We start from the raw sequence: 11,727 nt of genomic DNA, 5'->3' as shown, positions 1-11,727 counted from the left end.
CAAAATGCTGGTCTAAGAATTTTTCTGCATAAAAGCTTTTCTTACAAAATCCACAGCGCCATTCATTTGTATCCACATGAATTTTATGCTGCTCTTGTTCTCGAAACATGTCATTATCAGGATGAAGCCTACATTTGCTAGGAATCTGGTATTCCTCATGCTCTACAAAAGGCATCAAGTACTGCATTGAATATTTAAATATTAGGACAACTGAGAAAACTAAAAAAAAGGCCGGAAGACACAAGATGTTGTGTTCACACCTCATCAATAATTCCCCAGGCTATCCTACTCCTTTCTCTAGAGCAATGCACTTCATGTTTAGGAAGACTATGTTGCTTAAGCGTTCTGGAAAAGAAAATAAATAAAAATAAAAAATTGAGCAAAGATTCACCATAAACAAAATCTCGCCAACAGTTATGGTGTTTCGTCAATGCCGAAGTTATTAAGGCTTACTTATACAAGAAAACAAACCCTGCTTGGTACCACACTTAGCTTATACGTATTTAACACATGATTAGACAAAACATGCTATCATATGAGTTTCCTTCTTCATAGTTCTCTAACTAAGTACAAGCTTAACTAGATACACATTGAATCAAGAAATATAAAACCTCAAAACTCTTTATATAAGTTGAACACATGTTTACATGGAAACACATGCAGTGAGGAACAATAACATAAAACGAAAGCAGAATGCAAATCTCCATCATTTGTTGAAATAAAAACTTTGATCTGAAACATGCATTACCTCCTCCCAGAAGCTTCTTCAGAGCCCTAAATTATATAAGAAAACCAAAATGAGAACATTCGGAACAAGAGTAAAATGTTAAGGGATATCATAACACCATATATAGTAGCATGATTACGAAAAATTAACCCTTCCAAGAAGAAACTTAGTCACAGAAGCAGAAGTGTAACTCAATGTATGTGGACGAAATGTATTGTCATGTAACTTGGAGAAACATATGCTTCAAATTCGGATGAACCAAGAAATCTGCAGTCAATATTTTACATCACCAGATCCCATTTTAGGGAACCAGTAGGCAGACAGAAAAGGCAAGGTATAGGAGATTGATCCTTTTCCCGGCCCTTTTAACCAAGGGAAAAGGAGGAATAGGTATACCGTTCTGAAAATTTTGTGCTTTAAGAGTGAGAGTATCAAGAAAAGAACAAATTCAAAATGGTCGCAAACTGTAGTCAATTGTTTCTCGGGTACTATTAATGAATATAGATCATATCCATCATATATCTTTACACATGTCTAGACAGTGGGAGAAGCAATGGGAGCTAAGCAGGAAGTAATGCCGAATAGCCAGAGCACAATGCCGTACATCAATCTGAAGTACTCTCTTTTTGTTGAGTATTTCAGTTGACAAATTTTCCCTTTTGCATGAAGAGAAGGTTTTTCTAGTTGATGCAGTCCAAGAAACTAGTTTTTTTTTCCAGAATTATAATCTAATTTCGATTTGTTTCTCTCTAACACAACAACATCCATATCTTAGAAGTCAAAAAATTTATATTTGAGAGTCCACTTCAATCTCTTGCATATGTTTGATGCAAAAATGTAGTCACCTAGAGTTACAGTTCTCATTTTTTATCCTTTAAAAGGAAATCTAGAGTTTTCATGAACAAAATATATATAACCAACACATTTAAAAGGAAATCTAGAGTTTTCATGAACAAAAATATATATTACAAGTTATTGCTTTTGAAGTTTGTGAACTCAGGACTCGCTTCTTTATCCTCTGAACTCCTCTTTAAACAGTAAATTTCTTGAAAACCCCCTAAATTTAACCAAACAATTGAGTCCATATCAACGGGAAATATCAAGATCGCAAATTTAACATAACTACATAAGTGAACTCCCCCTCTCAAGTTATTTCTTCAAACACTGATCAAATAACTACCAATTTGACCTTCAACTTCTCCATCAAAGATCACCCAACTCAATTTCTTCGTTCAAGACTACAACTTGAGGCGTTTTTTCTTGAAGGTATGAAATAAAAAGCAATCAAGCAAGTTTCTTTAGGGTTCAATCACTGAAACGGAGTCGAAAAAATAGCAAATTTCAAAGTAAAACTAGGGGCTTTTTTTTATGGTACCTGACCCTGAGCTTGGCATCCAAGAAGATGAAGAGCAATAGATAAATTGAGGGAAAAAAGGATTCGAATTATAATCGTCCTTCTCATGGTTTTCAACACATCGGGAGAGAAGCCAGGAGATTTTGGGGACTACGGTAGGGAGGGGGTTATTTGTTATTTTTTTAATATTGCAGGGGGTTGTCGTAAATTAAAATGTCCGTAGATCTGATGCAGTATCTTTCTTCCCTTGGTTGGATTTTGTGAAGGACCGTTTCGTAATTGCATAAGCTTACTAGAATTAGAAATTTGCCTATACGCACCTCAAATAGTGGAATCGGTTCTTTTTGCAGATTTATCCCCCCACACTTTCATAACTGTTGTTTACCCAATCATTCTGCCCATTGAACGTTAAGGACGGTGGGCTAATTTACTCTCTCGAATAAATGAGAAGGAAAATGATAGGGGTACACCACCAACCACATCCCAAACCACACACCTTCTCTCATATGTTACAGTACACCGGACCTCACATGTGATTTTAAATTTTTAAAATCTCATGTGGGGCCCGGTGTACTGTAGCATATGAGAGAGGGGGTGTGATTTGGGATGTGGTTGGGGATATGCCCCTAGTGTACCAGGCATTTTAAAATCTCATGTGAGGCCCGGTGTACTCTAGCAAAGAGAGAGCACTTTGTATAATTTTAAAATCTCATGTGATTTGGGATGTGGTTGGAGTTATGATTAGGAATATGCCCCTATCATTTTCCATTCGGATAAGATTCTAATAGGCCCGAAAGATTGTCAGTCCTTCATATGCCAAACAGAGAGCACTTTGTATAATTTTGGGCGCCGAATCCGAATGGATAATTCACATACCAAACATAGGCTAGAGGCCCTAGAGTTTGTGTATGTTAAAAAGTTATATAATGATTAATTATTGTCTAATATTTCCCTCACTTACTCGGATAAACTTATTTCCCGCTTGAAGGACCATCTTTTAATCAGCACTGGAAAAATCCAACCAAAATCTCCAGATAATATGAAATGTTAAATAATGTCAACCAAACAGTTAGTATAGTATAGTATAACATATTACACTATAATATAATACTTTTTAGATATTTTGTACATATTATAATAATTATCATATAATATATTATTATTTTTAGTTATCCTGTATATATTATAGTAATTCTCATATAATATATAATACTATATATAAATAAAATAAAACGTTATAATATTTTGTACAATACATTGTAGTCTTGATATATTAAATTAAATTTTTTATTATATAAATATTATATTAAATATATTGTTTGAATATTATATTAATAATTATATTATATAGCACACTATTATAATATAATATAATATATTATATTAATTAATAATGTTAAACATAGTTACAATTAATTAGCAATTATAGTATAATATATTATATTTTACTATGTATTAAGATAACATATTATATTAATTTAACATATTAAATAATATAGTAAATCAATTGGATAAATTAATTTAGACTTAGTTGATAAATAAATATTAGACTTTGATAAGGTATTATGTCATCAATTGTTCCATATGAATTGTCAAATCAAACCTTTAAATTATCTCCTTATCCAAACCTATCGATCACTTTACTCCTCTCACAATATCCTAAGATGATTAAATTGTCTCATTTGAACGATTGTCCCACTTGGCCCCAGCATGTCCCAACCAATAACCCCCTCTTATCCAAATCCTAATGACTCAATCACACACACACACACACACACACACACACACACACACACACATATATATATATATATAGAGAGAGAGAGAAATATGGGTATGCTTCGTACCAAGCACAAAAAATTATGCTTGGTAGTGAGATGTCAAATCCCCCTCCACTCATTCAAATGTGGGAACAAATTCACATGGGTAGTGAGTGGATGGGGATGTGACACATCTACCAAGCACAAATTGTGCTTGGTACCAAGCATACCCATATTTCTCATATATATATATATATATGAGATTAATGGGTATCATATGTCATATGAGAGGATTCTCTCATATACAATGATGTGGCACAATTTCCACCAAGTGTATTTATGAGGCATTCCCTCTCCTACTTTATTCACTTGGTGGAGATTGTGTCACATCATTGTTGTTAAAGTAAGAGAGAGAGAGAGAGAATCTTGGGTAAATTTCCCTTGAATTGAATATTGAGTGTGCACATATATTTATACAAGTAGAGGAGTGTGAGGTTTGTTCTCCCAAGCAATGTGGGACTAAAACCCACTACAATACACTATTATCAACAGCCCCCTTCAAACTCATGTTGGATCAAACAAAGTGAGTTTGCGTACAAGAAACTGGAACCGATGAACAGGTAAGGCCTTTGTGAAGAAATCTGCAAGCTCATCAGCGGATGAAACATGAGGAAGTAGAATTGTCTTGTCCTTGATAACTTGGTGACGGACAAAATGAGCGTCGATCTCAATATGTTTGGTCCTTTCATGAAATACTGGATTATTAGCAATCTGGATGGCACTCTTATTATCACAGTAGAGAGGAGTAGGAGTCGTAACAGAAATACCGAAATCACTGAGAAGGCGACGAAGATGAATAATCTCTTTAGCTGTTGTGGACATTGCACGATACTCTGCCTCAGTACTGGAAAGAGCAATAACATCTTGTTTCTTACTTCGCCAGGAAATAAGGGAATCACCAAGAAATATACAATAACCTGTGGTAGACTTTCTGGTAGTTGGATCACCAGCCCAATCAGCATCAGAATATGCACAAAGCTCTAACTTAGATGTAGCAGGAAACAAAAGTGAGCGAGTGCTAGTACCCCGGAGGTACCGAAGAATCCGTAATAAGACAGCATAGTGTACAGAACGTGGGGCACTAACAAATTGACTGACAATACCAACAGCATGAGAGATATCTGGTCGAGAGATGCACAAATAGACCAACTGACCAACAAGATGTCGATATCGGGTAGGATCAGATAGAGGCTCACCGTCAGTAGAGCAAAGTTTGACATTCTGCTGGAGTGGAGTATCGACAGTTGTATTATCAGTTAACTCAGCTTGATTTAGAATATCTGAGAGATACTTCTGTTGAGACAGTAATACACCCCGCGGGCCTTGAGAAATTTCTAGACCAAGGAAATACCGAAGAGATCCAAGATCCTTCATGTGGAACTGTTGTTGCAACTGAGATTTTGCGTATTGTATACCTGTCATATCATCACCTGTAATGATCATATCATCTACATAGATGAGTAATAAAACCCTGCCACGCGATGTAGTGCGAACAAACAGAGAAGCATCTTGATGACTTTCTATAAAGCCCGCTTTGAGCACAACATCGCGAAAACACTCAAACCAAGCGCGGGGTGCCTGTTTGAGACCATAAACAGCACGACGAAGGAGACATACATGTCCCGGAGGAATATTTGACCCTGGAGGCGGTTGCATATATACGGTCTCTGATAAAGAGCCATGAAGAAAAGCATTTTTGACATCCATCTGGTATAAGGGCCAACGATGAGCAGCAGCGACCGCAAGGAGAGTACGCACAGTGGGCATCTGAGCAACAGGAGCAAAGGTCTCCTCATAATCAATACCTTGTTGCTGAGTAAAACCTCTAGCCACTAAACGAGCTTTTCGACGTTCAATGGTGCCATCAGGACGAAACTTGACCTTATAAACCCATTTACTGCCAACAAGAGAGATCCCAGGAGGACAGGGAACAATATCCCAGGTATGAGTTTGCTGAAATGCTTGAAATTCCTCAGCCATAGCTTGTCGCCACTCTGGAATTTGAACTGCCTCTTGGAAGGACTTTGGCTCAACAATAGTATGAATGGCAGCAAGAAAGTTATGAAAGATAGGTGAATAAGAAGTAACAGAAGCATACCGGGCAGGCATGACATGTGGGCGTTTGCCTCGACGAAGAGCAAGAGGAACCTCAGGCGGGGGAGATGCTGGCGCAGGTGCATGAAGATCAACAGTATTTTCTGGAGTGAGAGTTGTGTCCACAGGATATGGATTAGATGGTGTAAGAGAAGACTCAGGTGAGGAAGAGTCAACAGAAGGAGAGGGAGAGATGTCAGGGAGATCTCGAAAGGAAAATTGAGGTGAAGAAGTGGGTGATGCAGTGGACGGGGAAGCATGATCGGTAGAGTGGAGGAAATTAAAGTCATCAGAAGTAGAATAATATGGAGAATCCTCTTCGAACTGAACATGACGAGATATATGAACTCGACGAGTTGCGGGATCATAACAACGATAACCTCGATGTTCTGAACTAATTCCTAAATAAACACAAGAAACTGCTCTGGGAGACAATTTATCACGTTCGTGAGATGGCAGAAAAACAAAACATCGACAACCAAAAACGCGAACTAGATCATAACGGGGAGGATGAGTATAAACACGACTATAAGGAGTAGCACCGGAAAGAGAGCTAGATGGAGTGATATTAATGGCATGAGTCGCGGTGAGAATAGCCTCAGCCCAGAAACGACGAGGAACAGAGTAAGAAATGAGCATTGATCGGGCAGTATCGAGGATATGACGATGTTTGCGTTCAGCAACACCATTTTGCTCATGAGTGTAGGGACATGACTGTTGAAAGATAGTCCCATGAGAGGACATGATAGAGCGCATGGCAGAGGATAGGTACTCTTTGGCACAATCAGAACGAAAAACTTTAATACGAGATTGCCATTGAGTGAAAATCATAGCAGTGAAGGCTTGATAAGCAGTAAGTACGTCAGAGCGATTCTTAAGTAGGTAAACCCATGTAAAACGAGAGAAATCGTCGATAAAACTAACATAATATAAGTAGCCAGATGAAGAAGGCAAAGGAGCTGGCCCCCAAATATCAGAATGTACTAAATCAAATAAGGAAGTGGATACAGATGTACTCATTTTAAATGGTAAAGCAGTGAATTTAGCCAATTTGCAACCAGCACATGACTCAATACTAGAACTAGATGATACAGGACCAAGTACTCCAGACTGAATAAGACTCTCCAGCCTTTTATTACACACATGACCAAGTCGTCTATGCCATAAATTGGCAGGAAGCGAGGTAGAGGGTTTTGACGAACAAAGAGAAGCAACAAGAGAACGTGGACGTATGGACTCTGGAAGGTGAAGATATTCCAGAAAATACAGTTTGTGCCTCCTACGACCCGCCCCAACCGTCTTGCCCGTCTGTGGATCCTGCACAATACAAGTATCAGAAGAAAATGAGACAAACAGGCCCGCCATGCATAAAGAGCTAATAGAAATTAAATTCAAGCACAATTGTGGAGCCACATAGACGGGACCAAGTGTTAGACGACCAGATGGATCATTTTGTGGGGTAATAGAGCCATACTGAGTAATGGACAATGGTTGTCCAGCAGCTGTGTAGATAGGAGGAAGAGAGGATGAAGTAAAGACAGAGGATAAAAGTGAGGCATTACAAGTCATATGAAAGGAACAACCAGAGTCAAAAATCCAGAGATCATTCATACCAGAGACTGAAGGATTAGCTGAAGAACCAGCAAAATGCATACCAGAGAGTTGTGCGGCGGATGTAGAGGTGATATGTTGAAAAGCATCAAGTTGACGGCGAAGACTTTCAATAGCTTGAATAGTAGAGTCTGAAGTAGTAGAAGGTATAGCATTGGCCAACAATCCTGGTGTACGAGAGGGTTGAGACTGAGGGGGTCGCCGACCACGTCCAGTACCTGAGGAACGTAACTCAGGATGAAGCTTGAAGCATGTCTCAATGCGGTGTCCTTCCTTCTTACAATATTTGCAAGAGAGCTTAGATCGAGCCTGTGGAGAGGGAGCCTGTGGAGAAGTATAATTCATAACAGGAGCAGTGACAGGTACAGACAAAACAGTCTCGAGTGAAGAGGTAGGAGTGTCTGTTGACAAATTGAGTCGTGCTGTCTGCTGCCGGGTCTCATAAGCAGTGAGAGCTCCCATAACTGAGGCCAAAGTCGGAAATTGAGGCTGGTGAAGTAGTTGATCAGCCATAGTTGAATATTCAGGAAGGGACTGAAACAATTGATGCACCTCATGCCGTTCGTACCAGGCTAGCCAGTCTTCATATGTGGAATTACGTCCAGGAAGCATGGAGCGTAACTCTGTCCAAAAAGCTTGCATTTGTCCAAAATGGGACTGCAGAGATGAACTACCTTTGCGTTGTAGAGAAATGCGTTGCAGAAGATATGCCTCCCGTGCACCCGAGCACTCAGTGAAACGCTCAGTGAGACGAGTCCACATGGCCTGAGCAGAGGGAAGCGAGCCAATCTCGACAGTGAGACCAGAGCCAACACAGCGAGTGAGATAATCCATAACACGAAATTCCTGCAATTGCCACTCTGAACTCTCCTTGACATAGAGAGCACGAGCAGTCTGAAGATCGACATCACCACTGCCAGAGGCAATAGTACTGGATGAAGCAACAGTGCTGATGGACGGTGGAACTGGTCCCGTACTGGTGAGATGATCAAGCAAACCAGCGCCACGCAAGGCATTGGTGACAATGGTGGACCACCCTGCCCAGTCACTTTGATCATTGAGGGGCAAAGGTGGTTTGGGAATCTTCTCTGAAGGAGCCATAACAGCAATCTTGAGACGTTAAGATGTCGAGATGCTGTTACTAATGTCGTTCGTTTGAGGCCGAGAGACGGCTTGAAACGACGATGCCGTTAATTTGAGACCGAGAGACGGTCTTGAAACGACAATGCCGTTAAAATAGAACCCGAAGGTTAGAATGAAACCCGAAGGTTTAAAATAGAACCCGAAGGTTAGAATGAAACCCGAAGGTTTAAAATAGAACCCGAAGGTTAGAATGAAACCCGAAGGTTTAAAATAGAACCCGAAGGTTAAACGAGAACGCGAAACGCGTTAAGAGGCCGCAAAACGACAAGGCCAAAATATCTGGCAGATGAACGCCAAATAATTAAAAATAAAAATAAAAAAAATAAAACATTAAACGGCTGCAAAGCAATAAGGCCAAGATTTGGCAAAAGAACGCAAAAGCGTTAAAAATTTTATTGAAAGGGAAATAGCCCTAGCTCTGATACCATGTTAAAGTAAGAGAGAGAGAGAGAATCTTGGGTAAATTTCCCTTGAATTGAATATTGAGTGTGCACATATATTTATACAAGTAGAGGAGTGTGAGGTTTGTTCTCCCAAGCAATGTGGGACTAAAACCCACTACAATACACTATTATCAACAGCAAAGATAGAGGGCCCATCACTTAGAGCAGCTAATATAAATTTGAAGGTTTATTTCTCAAAGTATTGACAGTGTACTACATTCATTAAGTCAAATATTTTTACTCTCTCATGAAAAGGATGACAATAATTATTAGAATATAAAAATATAACTCTTAATCATCACCGTAATTCAGGAGTTTTGACGTAGTGGTATAACTCCCAATTATCACCACAATTCAGGAGTTTTGATGTATTGATGTATAGTCCTTTCACATGATACCAGAGTCATAATATTTCCACTCTTTCAAAAATTGTTCATGAACGTAACATCATATCGAATCACAGTAATTAGCATCCTGAAATCACATAGTCCATACCTAAAACCTAATGGATGAAATCATTGTCTTAGGGCAAACCTATGTCCCCTTAAAAGCAGAGAAAGCTACATCCTTTTACTTTAGAGGTACAACAATTAACAATTCCCTTTTCAATTTAATAGTTGTAACAACAGTATCAGCTTTGAGAGTAGACTCCATATCATTACACAATCTCTCTCTCCTATTACCATTATTATTACTCACACTACCGCTCTCGCTCCTCTCGAAAGAATATTTCTTTTCAGTCCCTCTAAATAAATAAACATGACACTTTTTCTCTACTCCTAAGTCCTTGCGCATGCAGTAAAAAGGGATTTCTACAATGGCTTTAAATAAAAATACTTTGCGGGGTTAGAGACAGAGAGCTGCCAATGAAATGGTTTAATTAGTTAAAAGCTTGAATTTTGCTAGTTACGAGGGGTACAAAGAAGCTTTAACTACGAGTTCAAAGTGCTTTTTTGGCTATTGATGTGATGGGTTATATATTATCTCATTGTGATATTATGATCACATTATCTATCATTCACTTCAGATCAAAGATTGATTACTGTAATTAATCCTAATCACTGTAATCCGAGATGGCAATTGTAGTTGCAATCCTAATCACTGTAATTCTAGATTTCAACTATAGTGAGCCAGGCCCGATCCGGCCCATGATATACTCAGGTCACAGGCCGGGCTAGATCCAGCCCTAAATCCGGGATCAGAGAAATATGTCCGACCCACCATTGACTCGGCTCAGCGCAAAAGAACAGTCTCAAAGACAGAAAACAAGATATCTCCTTGAAGAATTTGACGAATATAATTTGGAAGAGTTTAGTTCCTCAAACATTACTGTTAACTTTTTTTTCTTTTTTTTCCTTTTGCATTTGTAATTTAAATTTAAACTGAAGTAAAGTTATTAACTTCTGGTGGACATAGGTCTTCCTTCAAAGTCCCTACCACTTATATCTTTGTATTTACGATTTTTTTCTATGAGATGTTTATCTTTTTGTATATATATCATTTTTAAATAATGATTAAAATAGGAAAATACAATGTAAATATAATTTAATAGATACGAATACAAAGTTAATATAGTTTAGAAATTTAAAATAAAAAATAATAAAAATAAAAAAACACATCGACCGACCCACAACCTGTGAGCCGTGGGTCAGGCCTGACACGCCCTGCCTTTAGACGGATCATGGGTCGGGTCGGGTCCAATCCCATACCCGAAATCAGAGAAGTAGGTCCGGCTTACTCTAACCCATTACTCTAACCCAGCCGTGCCTGACTGAGACCCGGCTCGGTCTTAAACCCTACAGCCCGGGTCGGCCTGAACCAGCCCGGCCCAAGCCCACCCCTACTCCTACCCAATTTGCTGCTAACAAAATATCCTTCATTTATGACACAATCTACACGGTACAAGACACCCACAACATAAGTGCAAATCCGTATAACAAACAAGTACAACATGGTCCCTATAGTCATTATCCTCGTGATGTATACATATTGATTCGATCTCCTAGCTAAAAAGTCACATTCGTCTAACGCGACATGTCACTGCCTTCACACCCAATTAAGATTTCTGCGTATTAACTTCCAAAAGAAAATTGATAATTTGCTTATTCACTAACAAAAAGCACTAATCATATACGTCCTTAGAAATTTAATGTTATACTCTAATTCATCATTAACAAAAACTTTTTAAAGGCATATAGTCAAAAGTGCTAAGCTAACAAGCTGTGCGAGCCAAAAAATAAAAAATAAAAAACTCATTAGCTAATCTACGAGTCCATCGCTTTTCTATTTATAAGCAAACCCTAACCCTCCCAAAACTACACACCACCACATTCCCTCTTAGAAATTTAATGTTATACTCTAATTCATCATTAACAAAAACTTTTTAAAGGCATATAGTCAAAAGTGCTAAGCTAACAAGCTGTGCGAGCCAAAAAATAAAAAATAAAAAACTCATTAGCTAATCTACGAGTCCATCGCTTTTCTATTTATAAGCAAACCCTAACCCTCCCAAAACTACACACCACCACATTCCCT

General features: G+C 38.5%; 1 protein-coding gene across 1 annotated transcript in view; it reads right to left on the bottom strand.

Annotated features, from left to right (window-relative positions):
• The window catches only part of LOC109824642, a 5,112-nt gene extending 2,830 nt beyond the window's left edge, over positions 1 to 2,282 (bottom strand). The window contains exons 1-4 of the mRNA XM_020391274.1: positions 2,103 to 2,282; positions 749 to 774; positions 261 to 345; positions 1 to 181 (exon numbers count right to left, since the gene is read on the bottom strand). The exon at positions 1 to 181 is cut by the window's left edge and continues 32 nt beyond it. Coding sequence (XP_020246863.1) covers positions 1 to 181; positions 261 to 345; positions 749 to 774; positions 2,103 to 2,189 — 379 coding nt within the window. The 5' untranslated portion in view covers positions 2,190 to 2,282. The remainder of the gene's footprint in view (positions 182 to 260; positions 346 to 748; positions 775 to 2,102) is intronic.

This window comes from Asparagus officinalis, chromosome 9, assembly GCF_001876935.1.
Source record: "Asparagus officinalis chromosome 9, Aspof.V1, whole genome shotgun sequence".
NCBI lineage: Eukaryota > Viridiplantae > Streptophyta > Magnoliopsida > Asparagales > Asparagaceae > Asparagus > Asparagus officinalis.
This window is presented reverse-complemented; position numbering and strand designations above follow the sequence as displayed.